This window comes from Talaromyces proteolyticus, assembly GCF_021365285.1.
Source record: "Talaromyces proteolyticus strain PMI_201 chromosome Unknown BGW36scaffold_12, whole genome shotgun sequence".
Classification (NCBI taxonomy): domain Eukaryota; kingdom Fungi; phylum Ascomycota; class Eurotiomycetes; order Eurotiales; family Trichocomaceae; genus Talaromyces; species Talaromyces proteolyticus.
In genome coordinates, this window is record NW_025764288.1 from 1,248,191 (window position 1) to 1,260,221 (window position 12,031).

Consider the following 12,031-nt stretch of genomic DNA (forward strand, 5'->3'; position numbering starts at 1 on the left):
GCCTGGATAAGGCGAAAAGGTAATGAGAGTGTTTTTAAGACAGAAATACCTAGATACACATGCAATCATACGCATAGCAATCTAGCATATAAATTGATGGTTACCCCGCAACACTGCACTGACTGCTGAGAAAATGGGGGGGATACTGGTACTATGCATATTCCCTTGTAGGCACGCGCTGGCAGCATACAAGCAGGCTCTGTAGTCATACAGCCCAACGCACAGACCTCTTTACATGCATTAGAACCAGTCAGCTAGACTACACTGCTGGCTGTCGTTAGAAGTACATTTTACTATGCTGAAATACGGCAAGCAAGGGAGCGAGCTCGGAGACTGTTTCCACCCCTAAGCTAGTCATCCTGAACCAAAGCAAAGAAGGTGCAATGTACAAAGGACTTGACACAGTATATGAGTGATAGAAAGTCTACAGCTTTTATCTCTGCAAGTGCTTAAGTATCCTCGTTGACTACGCCAGGCTGCATTTAACAAACTTCATTTTAAGTACGCCAAGTCACGCATAGCACTCCCAGGATAGCATTAAAAATGAAAATATCCACTCAAACACATCGTGTCCCATATTCCAGTCTGCCGTTGGGATGAGCGAAATCACGTACTGCAAATGGTGAAAAAAGGAAAAGAAAAACCAAGGAAATAATAACCTAAACACGTCTCGCTGGGTATGGACGTGCATAAGACAATCTGTTAAACCTAACCCTCATACATAAAACATCGCATTCCTAACATTAGAATGTATCGTCACCAAACTAGCATCTGGAACAGCCGGACCTGTTGCTGCAGCAGTCCCCACCGAACTCGTATCCGGACTCGACGATGACGAGGGATCAAAAAGTCCACTCAAATAACACCTCGCCCTCGTACAGACCAGATCCGCATAATAAGCCGGTGGGCAGATACTCACAGCCTTTGTCGCCCGTCCAAAGAGATAACACAAGTTATGCGTCAAATCCTCGAGCGCGTCGGCAGCAGTCGCGAATTGCGTTGACTTCAAATCACGGAATATTTGGTCATAGACAACATAGTAATGCGCTGGCCTGGCGGTTCCCTGAATTGCGGTATGCGCCTGAAGGAAGAAATCCCAGTTCCTGGCCTCTGTCACGCCGCGGTCGACTACTGTGCCGTTCATGGGGTTTCCGCCACGGTCAGCATCTTCCTTTTTCGTGGGATAGAAGCGCGTATTGTGGCGTTTTCCGACGATGATAATAGTGATATGAGGTTTGTCGGATTTAGTGGCGGATACTGGATAGAGAGTCTTACAGGCGGCGCGTAGAGCTGGGAGTTCTTCGTTAATAACGATGTCGTATTGGCCTTCGGAGACGCCGTCTCTATACACGAGAATGTTGTCGGGTAGGGTCTTATTTCGTTCCCTCCAGAGTAGCAGACGCGATTTAAACATCGTTTCTAGATCGGCGACCATTTCCTGTCTGGCAGGCTGTACGCGGATGTCAGCTGGCCATTGGGACAGCCATTCGTCGACAGATGCGACGATTGCAGCCACGCTGGGGGCTTTGGTTGAGGAGCCAGGCGACGGGTGAGTACCATCAATTCCAACAACCATGGTTCTTTTTTGCCCTATAAAGCCTAGTTTTGGCGGATCGAGTGCCTGGTTTCGACCGCCTAGTTTCAGGTTGAATTTCAAACCCACGTTGGCTAAGTATTGGGGATTTGCCCTAGAGAATTTAGAATCGACGACACAGACATTCAAGATTCCTTCCTTCACGTCGCACATGTATTTGATGCGATTGTACACAACAGTCATGGCGGCGTCTGGGATGATCACTAGTATCAGTTTGGGGCGTCTGGGACTGACAGCAAATCTGTGTATCCATTGGTCGATCCCATTTTCCACCTGTTGCCCACTTGCATTTAAATGCCCTCCCGCCAAGTAATTGTTGACAGAAATGCCGAGTTCTCTGAGTTTGGCTTGAAGCTCATCCATTTTTGCAATGAAATCTGCCTCGGATGGCCAGGCGCTACGTCCACCCTGCAAAGAAATACGCAAGTATGTCCACGAGGGCAGGTCTGCTTTTGTTGCAAACTTTACGGACCGCATGTCCCAGCCTCCGAACCGCGGCATGACCACGCCAGGGGTTGAGTATTTGACTGCCGGTGCATTTAATACTCTGCCTGGGACAGTGATCAGTTTCGGCGGTACGGTGATGTTGAATGCATCCTGTGAAGTTGAGTTGTCAGCCTTTTTTCCTTTTCTCTGCGGACAAGATAGACTTTTTTTTACCAGTGTTGCATTCGTCGGCTCAAATCCCAGCAACTTCCCACCAGAGGTGACAATTGACTTGGCGTTATGCACAGGCCGTCGCACAGCGAAGCGAATCATTTGCTGCGTCTGTGCACTGCTGAGCTTTGCGCGTGCAGGCTGGCCTGGTGGGACTTCACAGACTTCGGCTGGCAAATACGAAGGGTTATCTTTTCCGTTGACGTTGATGACGGGGAGGGATGGATCCTTGATTGTAGTATTGTATTCTAAGATTCCAGTCAGTCAGTATGAGTCACAATATCGCAGGCAGACAATATCGAAAGCAAGCTTACTCTCTTTGAAGAAATCAAAGACGCTGATATATCTGCCCCTAGGTGGCGGATCAGGACCGGCTTTCTTCACGCCCTTCTTGCCCTTCTTTCCACCTCCACCAGCTGCAGGTCCGGGTTTGCTCGAAGAATCAACAGGAGAATCCTCCAAGTAAAACTGCACCTCCTTCGCGCCAGCGCCAAACTGCGGCACAATAGGCGGGTGTGCAAGTCTGCGGCCATCATCCTTGGTTGCGAAGCCCTCGACTTTCTTAAGCTTTGGAATTCGCTTACCTGTAGAATTCTTGTTCACGAGATGTGTTCTATCAATAGTCAGCCCCTTTACAAATTTGAGTAAGTCGACCTTATTCGCCCCCCGGTTGCCGGCCATAAAGGCCCCCATGAGCCTGTCAAGGGGTCCGTTTTCATAGAAAGCCATGTTCTTGACTTGCACATTGACGAGCACGCGCGCCGTTGCCGTTCGAACACTCATGAAAAAGCCTCGGATTACTTGTAAGCCGGCACCTAGGCTCATTCGATCTGTAGCTTTTGTGTCGAAATGTCGATTTGACGCTACCGTTATTGTAGAATCGTCTGCCTTTGGATAATAACCCAGGACGATGTTTAACGCCTGAATTATTTCCTCTTTCGAGCCAAACATCAATCCAGCCTGTGTCGAGGTCAGGTAATTGACGAGCTCAGACAGCGTCAGCGATCCTGTGAATTGGATGCGACAGCGATATTGGATCGCGTTCTGGGCGGGTACATCTTCCTCTTCGGATCGGTAGGTGACAACAAACTCATTGTTGCCTTGGCCTTCGTCTTCTTCGTCCAGGTCAAGCTCAACCCGACAGATCAGATTCGACTTAAAGTCGGTAGCGATATTGCTTCCGTAGGACCCAAAAAGATGGTCTTCCAGGAGAAGCTGGATAATCCTCTTCACTTTCTTGCCTACTGGCACTCTCCCTCTACTATCCGCAGCAATCGTAACGCTGTAGCGGTAAAATTCTACATCTTTCTTAGAGTGGAGATTGAAATAATTCGCCCAGAGTACGACTTTTTTTCCCGCAACGCCATACCCTGGTCTCTGGGGATTTGTTTCGCTACGTTTTTTTGTTTTCGCTTCAACTGCGGATTTGTTTTCGATTCGCTCAACTTCTGGGTTGGGATTTGGATAGTCCTTGTTGTCTTGTCTAAGCTTCATTATTAGTTGTATGACGTTTTATGTTGTTAAAAGCATGGACGTGCTTGAAGATCTCGACTTCAGTTGGGCCACTGCCACCACCACGACCTCTTCCTCCTCCTCCTCCTCCTCCTCCTCCTCCTCTCGCTGCGTAACCACCGCCTCGTCCGCGTCCTCCATCTCCTTGACCTCCACGAGAACTTACTCCCCCGCCTCGAGGGTGGAAGGGCATGGACTGCTCGCCACGACCTCTGCCTCTTCCTCGTCCACGGTCGTGCTGATTGCTAGACATTTTGCGACGTACTACACAGGTAATAGAGGCTCAGAAAATCGGGGGGAGTAATCCAAACAAATCTGAAGGGCTCATTCTATAGCGTGATTTACACGGCTGCTAATGAGGATCCTCCTCAGTCCTCCATAACACAGACTGTATGAGTTGACGATTCTGACCCTCGAATGGGAGTCACCGTCTCCCCACAGAATTGAATCAAAAGATCAGCTGATCATAACTTAAATTCATCGCCCAATATGAGTTCAGTATGCTGTTTTTGGAGGGTAACACAACATTTTTCAAATACCCAATGAGGAATGAGAGCTAGGGCTCAAAAATGCAGTTACCCCTCACTTGATAAAAGGAGGAGATAGGTGGAAAGTTGGGCAGCAATCTACAAACTCCTCCCAAGTTATTCACCATCCTTGAACTCAGATCCGCTTGCTCTTCTCATATCTGCTCAGTCAAGCCTCCCGGTATCAGTCAACACTATTTGGAACCTATTTGACAGTCACTCTCACCACCAGAATGCCTGATAGTTACACTTACAAGAGTTCCGGTACCAACAGCCAGGTGATTGACGACTGCATCTCACACATATATACGGCCTAACTCATCTATATTTAACAGGGTAACCATTATTGCGCCCGTGACTACGGCAGCGGAACCAGCAACTCCAACTCATTCCACTACTCTAATAAGTTCGTTCCCTCTGTTGGTAAGGGAGAGCAATTTGCTGATATTAGACCTGATACAGTGACGGCTCCTACTATTATAGTAATCCCAACGGCAGCACTTACTATAATGATGGCAAGGGCTCGTCAACCTACAATCCTCCGGGCGGTAGTAGCAGAAAAAGTTGAATGGCGATCGTGCGCGTAGTGTTTACAAATACAGTTTTCGCCTGGTGACATTGGAATTGCTTTACAGTATCCGAAATTACGACTAGCAGGAGGGATCCATTGTCTCTGCCAGAGCAGACGTCTATCTGTATACAGTTGGAAGCTTTTCAAGAAAGTGATATCTAGTTAATTGACTCATGAAATGGTGTGTTAAAATAGTGCATATCTACTCAGTGTCTCTGTAATAGAAGAGTGTATATATCTAGTGTCTTATTATTGTAGGTTTTATTGAAAGGTGACGGTCTTCTATTTAGAGGAAATAGATAACTGGTTTTTGCCTTTGACTATGATAATAGAAGTTATTGTCTGGTAGGGGGCCCCATTATCTGTGTCCTTTAATGGAATGAAATGATTGGAGTAGGGGACTTAGTAGAAGATATATATTTTGGTAAAAGCAAGCTTTTCTTAATATTATAAAATACAGTCATTGTATAAATTGTATGGATTTGTCACTCTAATTCTGTTTTCAACTTATAGTTGTTTTTGAGCATGATCATGGTGGCAATCAGCTAAATTTGGTGTTTGTTTTGTATCTTCCGTTTGGGCGAAGGATTGTAGTGCTACAGTACGCTCAGTGCAGACATACTCTTCTGGTGTAGATGAATTACAGAAGCAATGTGTCGTTTACTGAGGACTGTTCAATAAATCTCTAAGCTAAATGTTTGGCCTAACCCAAATTCATCCCTTTAACTATATGAAAACTAAAAGAAAATTCACAACTTGGTATGAGACATTAAAATGACGTCATATGTGATCCACCTGTTAACTATTTTTAGTCCATTTAGCCTAAGGATGCGTCTTTATTCAAAAGAAAAGGCTAAATTAAGGAAGATGTTTATCCAGTTTTGCCTAAAAAGGAAATGAAAGTGGATTGCCTTTTTCCAATTATTAGCAATTATCTTGGTGCATAGATCTTATTAATAAATTATAATATATTTAGGTAATTAAATTTTTTACTAAGCTTAATTTGTTATTAAATAATCTAAGATATATAAAGTTTAACAGAGCATGGCATTCCGGTTTCCACCAATAATTACATACGATATGGGCTAACGTTTACTTGTGGGACCCAAGCGAAGGAATAAAAGACGTCCAGGGCGTCTCCAAATACACCGTGTCCGGCATGCGACGAAGACTAGACAGAGATATCGCCAGCAATGAAAGCCGGGCGAGGCAATACAGCAATCCTGTCGTATAGAAGATAAAGACATTCAGGGTTCTAGGAAGCATGTTTTTCTGCGGAAAGACATTGGTTTTGGCGCTGTCGTTGAGCTTCTTAGACTTCCTCTCGTCGATCAAGTTAAGCAGGGCCTTGAACTGGTCTAAAAAATCTACTGGTAGATCAAGGCGGTTGGTGGGACCTTGCATAAAACTGACAAGTTGTCGGCCGAGCGGGTTTGGGGTATCTCCAGCAAATATTACCTTGTACCACTGGCGGGCCTGCTTGCTGTCTGGGTCTCGTAGTGCATATATGTTCTCCAGGTCGCCGTGTGCTTGGTCAACCGGGACCTTGTCAGCGACGTGCCAAGAATATTCCCTCAGTAGCCGAAGGCAGTTGCGCATAAACGCCTGAGGATCCCCCGCCGATACGGTCAGTTGTGCAAGAGGAATGGCGATGAGCCCAACTACGGGACTAACGGCGGCCATCACTGTAGCTGTCCGCCAGATAATCTGCTCGACGTGTGTGGGAAACTCAAAATTCCAGGCAATGGCGTGCATGGCCCCGAACAAGCCTGACGCGAACGCCAGGACGAAGATACCAGAGTGTGCGACCTGGTTATTGGACATGGGGATATTGTCATTTGGCACTCTGTCAACATACCTTTTGTCCAGAGACTCTTGTTTATCGTCTCGTCGTCTCTCTTCGTTCAGTAAAATACCCCAGAAGCTGTCGAAAGTCTTCTCGTACCTGAGTATTCGGCCACTGCCACCAATCCGGCTGTCGCCTGGAGCCAAGAAGATAGGCGTCTGGACATTCTGTGGTTTAGGCAGGTAAAGAATGTAGGTGACAACGCCGCAAACGGCAAATCCAAGTGTGACTGTCTCCAGCTGAGAGAAATCGAGGCTCCTATCGGCCCGGACGATCAGTGACAACGCCAGTTGCAAAAATTGCAGAACAGCAACAATCTTGGCAAACCAGTCTTGCTTGCTCCTATCATCAATCTCGTCCCCGCTTATGCATTGATTGCGGAACCCATCCATTTCGCGTGCTAGTTGCAGTGCTGTAAGCGGAAATCCGGATTCCGCGTCCCTATAATACACGCCACCCATATTTGCGAAGAGGCAATGCGTGAGTGTCCATCTGTTGTCTTCTTCTTTTTCTTCTTCCTCTCCTCCCCCTCGTCTTCCTTCCTCTTCTCCGTCTTGTAGGTCTTCTGGTCCATTAGTTTGAGCAGCTTTCTTTCTTTGAAAGATGTGCTTCAACAAAACAGCCAGACTCCGAACGGACAGAGAAGGAGATAACAACCAAGTAAACCACCACGGATATCTAACCAATTTGTTACTCTTATCCATCTCCCTTAAAGCCTCAAATCCCATTACGAGTTCAAATACCGCATGCAGAACGATGAACTCTGGGAAGAGAACAGTAATCAGCATCCATTTGACACTTCTCCACCAGCGCGTCCACTTGGAGTCCTTGGAGCTGGGAATGTTGAGATGTTGGATGCTCCACGTGCACGCGAATATAGTTGCTAGACAGTCGCTTATGATGCTCCAGGTACCTCGTCGGTCGCCTCCATCCTGCCAGCCCAAAGATTGATTGCCTGTATCGGTGGCAGTTTGATTTGTTGTGGCTGCTGCAACGGATAAAGATAGGGAGATTAAGAAAATAGTCACTGATACCAGCCATAGTTTTGCCATGACAGTCGGTGTGTTAGAAACCTGGGACAAAAGGTTGAAGCTCCCCAGCTATGCCAGCCAGGCCACTGCACGCTCGAGATTGTGAGAACTTCCGTGGAGCTGGGCATTAAATCAATTATTATTATGTTGCAGCTGAACTTTGATATTATAGAGCGGGTGGCTTCTGGTTGGTCAGGGTGTGGTCCTTCAGGCAGCCACACAATATCGCGGGTCGGCCAGTTGAGTTCACACCCAACGACAAGCAAAGATTCACAGAATCAGGTAATTTGTTTTATCCGATTCCCTTCCTGTCATACTCCCTGGTAAAATCACCAAGACATGTCGGGTAATAAGTTCCATTTTAGATTAAGATCAAAGCAAAGTCGTCACGATGGAAAGAGTGCGATTCATTGGGCCGCTATCCTTGAGGACACTGCCCAACTGGCTAGTCTCACCTCGTCTCCTACAAAAAGGAATCCCAATGTGCAAGACAAGTATGGGCGCACGGTTCTTCACTGGGCAGCCGTCACAAGAGGTGTCGACTCTGTAAAACATCTACTAAATGTCCGCGAGATAGACCCAAATCTACAGGATGGAGACGGAAGAACGCCGTTACATGAAGCCACAATCAGGGGATTTGAGGACGTGGTAGAAGCATTGCTCACGCATCGCACAATTGACTCCGATATCCAAGACTTGCACGGCCGGACAGCGCTTCACTGGGCTTGTGAGTACGGCCACTCGTCCATCGTTCAACTGCTCCTCGATCACGGGGCCGCTCCTTCGGCCGCGGACAAGGCCGACAGGAATACGGCCCTGCACCGCGCCGCCTATCGGGACAACACACACGCCGTGTCATACCTTCTCAAACATGACAGGGCGCTCGCTCGTGACCAAAACAACGAGGGCAATACGCCGCTTCACCTAGCATTGTGTACCAACAAGTCAATCGACACCGAGAGGTTCTCCGTGACGTGCGAGAGACTCATTGAAGCGCTGGATTCCAGTTTTATCAATACTGCAAATTCACGAGGGGAAACTGTGCTGCATTACGAGGCACGTGGGCGAGGTCGGTTTGTGCAAGACCTCCTCGACAAGGGGGCCGATATCGACTCAAAAGACAGGGACGGACGCACGGCTGTGGTGGTAGCCCTCGAAGCTGGAAACAGGAGTGCATTGCAGGTGTTTCTCGGGACTTTCATTAAGCCAGACCTACGGGTTTGGGGAGACTACAATCCGCCCCAACGTACCGTAGAGGAGTTAGCGCTGTTGTGGGCGGCGGCCATGGGGCATCTCGGCACGGTGGAGAGCCTCCTTGACCTAGGCAAAGCCGATCCGACCCTGACGAGTACAAGGGACGGCCGAACGGCGATGTGGCTCGCGGCTGCTGAAGGACATGTGCAGATTGTCCAGCTTCTACTCGATAGTAAAACGGACCCGACACAGCCAGACAGCTATGGTGTAACGCCGTTGGTAATGGCGCTCGAGAGATCTCACCGTGCCGTGTTAGACCTGCTTCTAGACAATCCGGAGGTCCAGAGCAGTTTAGACGACCATAACGGGACAGACGCACTTTGCATCGCAGCCAAATCTGGAGACGCCTGTGTCGTCCGTCAACTGTTGGCCCACGGCGCCGTGCCGCACCCCGAAGAGGAAGCAGCCAAGATGACACCACTACTGGAGGCTGTCCAAGGCATGCATACGTCGGTAGTCGATGCTCTGCTAGAACGACTCTCACCAGAAGAGATCAGCTTTGCGGCGTGTGACAGCAGCGGCAAGACAGCGCTCTGGCTCGCCACAAACACGGCGAGAGCCGACATTGCTGAAAAGCTTCTGTCCCATGGTGCTGAGGGTGATGCCAAAGCTCTACACTTGGCCGCAGAGCGCGGCGACGTCGACGTGCTCAAAGTCATGATCAAAAGCGGCAAGTTCAATCTGGACAGCCGTGAGAGATATTCTGGGCGAACACCGCTGTTTCGAGCCGTTGAGGTTGGCCAACGCCAAGTTGTGAGGATGTTGCTCGAGACCGGCCAAGTTAATATATTGGCTCCGGACTGCGATGAGGAGACTCCACTTAGACATGCACTCGACCGCGGCGACGTGAATACCCTGAAGATCATGGTCGAAGTCGGAAACGTCAATATCCACCAGGAGATTGGGTTTGGGCAAACAGTACTCCATAGGGCAATCCAAGCTGGACATCTAGACAGCTTCAAAATGCTGCTCGCCAATACCAATCAAGAGGAGTCAATTGAAGGACGAGAGGTTCTCAGCGCAGCTATCAGCCTCGGGAGGGAGGAGATGCTGAAAATACTCCTCGATACGGCCAACATCGACCCATTCATAGGCGGCCCTCCAGGAGAAGGATACATTGATAATCAGAAGTTGCTCAGAACGGTGCAACTGTTCTATGACAGGGGCGGACGATGGCCCCAGGACGACGGCACCATCTCCATTGAGGACTGGCTCGCATCTCACCGCTAAATAACCGCTGTGTCGTGAGGCGAGTCGGAAGGCCTTGGATAGATTTGGAACTCACTATATCGAGCCTTGAATCACAGATAGGCTATTGGTCGCATCTCAAGAGTTTGACCTTATACGGTGTGATTACGAACCCTAAAAGAATGCCTGGCAATCGCAAAACCAAATATATTAGCCCACCTCAGCCACGGTTACTTGGTGCCCAAACCCGCCCCCGGCAACATCATTAGAGTACGCTCTATTCTTGGTTCCACAAGACACTCTCATTTTTAGAACGAGTGTCGATCACTGAGTCTGCTCCAAAGCCTTGGGGATGGAGCATTCGTACTGGTTCATTACCAGCCCCGCGGTATGGAAAAAGAGGAACAGCAAGCCATTTGGTTATGTCAACACGGCTATTCGGAAGAGGTGGTGGCACTGGTCCGTTCATCAAGTACCGAGCGAATCGGTCGAATGTGTTTGGAATAGCGGCATCCTACCAGGAGCTAGAAAAACACTATATCGGGACCCCGACATTTCCTTTTCCATCCTTAACCTGTCTTGGCATGACGGCGGTTAAAGACCACTGCTAAAACTGTACAATAACTACTTGAATTCAACAACAACAACTCCAGCATTTCCATACGACTCTCTCGAATAACTACCTTTCTGGATAGCCTCATTACCGCTCTCTTTACGCTCGAGTGCACTGCGCATTCTCACAATTATGCCTATCTACCCATCCTCCAGTTCAGCCCGACTAGCCGACTCGTCATATCACTCTCCGTACTCGCGGAGCGGCGCCCCAAGTCCTCACCCCAACGGCGATCCGTATGTATCTCTTCGCGGCCGTGCGCTCTCTACGCTCGAGGCCATGGGCTTTGATCCCAACACCATGGTGGAGCATGGCGTCCTCTGGGCCGAGCACCAGGACCCTTATGGCCATGTTATGCAGGCCCAATACATGAGTTACTTAGGCGCCTGCTTCTGGCGCATCATGGAAAGCTATGACGAGTTTCTGAGCAAAGAGGAATGCGACGGCATGATTCAGGCCAAGACTGTTATCCCGGTGGTGCGAAAGTATGAGCTCGACATTCGAAGACAGGTTAAGTACCCAGATGCGGTCCGTGTTCTCCATTTTTTTCTTATTCAGTTATTGTTGTGCTCATCGTCATACAGGTCATTGCCGCGTATCGCCAAGAAAAGATTGAGCCGTCACGAAACAGCGGAACGACTATTCTTTACTCGTTGAAGCAGCAGACTATCGTCGCTGAAGTCAAAGGGTCAACAACGTATGTAGACGTTAGGACGGGCCGTCCGATAGACATTCGCACGCTTGGTGGTGGGTTCCCGGCCTTGTTTGAGGGCTTCACAAAAAAAGCCGAGCTTGCGAAGGCATTAAAGGAGAAATGGGAAAGCGAGCACCCCAAACCTCCAAAACGCAAAGATTCCAATATTTGAGCTGGACCTGATGGTGTAGTCGAAGCCACTCTTATCGCCTAGGGCCTCGATCAATTATTTGGTGAAGTACAATTCTCGCAATGGTAATTGTATGTTAGAAAAGAACATCTACTCATTTCTTTTGTTACTGATGAGTATTGATGACCTGTATATTGAGCCTGCTCCTTCTAACAAAAATTGAGTTGATCCATGTGAAAAATACCCTCCTCAAGACGCCGTAAAGGTTCTTCAGGTGACTAGTGCATATTGAAAGCACTAGATACAACCTGTGTTCGAGGAATTACAGCGAGTAAGGCTACGTAGCTCATAGAAAATAAGGCCAACAGTATGCCTGCTCTGAATCTATTCCTGGAATTACAACAGTCAAAGCCC

At 48.4% G+C, this 12,031-nt stretch overlaps 4 protein-coding genes across 4 annotated transcripts; 2 read left to right on the forward strand and 2 right to left on the reverse strand.

The window, feature by feature from the left end:
* Positions 1 to 715: 715 nt before the first annotated feature.
* On the reverse strand, positions 716 to 3,751 carry BGW36DRAFT_349610 (ribonuclease H-like domain-containing protein; the record flags this gene model as incomplete). Its single annotated transcript, XM_046213293.1, has 3 exons — positions 2,566 to 3,751; positions 2,255 to 2,499; positions 716 to 2,191 (listed from the first exon to the last, which is right to left on the reverse strand). Exons 1-3 carry the CDS (start codon positions 3,743 to 3,745, stop codon positions 716 to 718), a joined length of 2,901 nt encoding a protein of 966 aa, XP_046067647.1. The 5' UTR covers positions 3,746 to 3,751.
* Positions 3,752 to 4,523: 772 nt separating this feature from the next.
* BGW36DRAFT_304771 (uncharacterized protein) lies at positions 4,524 to 4,858 on the forward strand (the record flags this gene model as incomplete). The annotated part of the gene is made up of 3 exons (XM_046212003.1): positions 4,524 to 4,568; positions 4,626 to 4,696; positions 4,753 to 4,858. 3 exons carry the CDS (start codon positions 4,524 to 4,526, stop codon positions 4,856 to 4,858), a joined length of 222 nt encoding a protein of 73 aa, XP_046067648.1.
* A 1,095-nt stretch (positions 4,859 to 5,953) lies between these two features.
* On the reverse strand, positions 5,954 to 7,759 carry BGW36DRAFT_304654 (uncharacterized protein; the record flags this gene model as incomplete). Its single annotated transcript, XM_046211990.1, has 3 exons — positions 5,954 to 6,032; positions 6,078 to 6,228; positions 6,271 to 7,759. The coding sequence occupies 3 exons, from the start codon at positions 7,757 to 7,759 to the stop codon at positions 5,954 to 5,956; spliced, it is 1,719 nt and encodes a 572-aa protein (XP_046067649.1).
* A 3,028-nt stretch (positions 7,760 to 10,787) lies between these two features.
* BGW36DRAFT_54357 (uncharacterized protein) lies at positions 10,788 to 11,777 on the forward strand. Its single transcript, XM_046222409.1, has 2 exons — positions 10,788 to 11,321; positions 11,378 to 11,777. The coding sequence occupies exons 1-2, from the start codon at positions 10,926 to 10,928 to the stop codon at positions 11,657 to 11,659; spliced, it is 678 nt and encodes a 225-aa protein (XP_046067650.1). The 5' UTR covers positions 10,788 to 10,925; the 3' UTR covers positions 11,660 to 11,777.
* Positions 11,778 to 12,031: the final 254 nt, after the last annotated feature.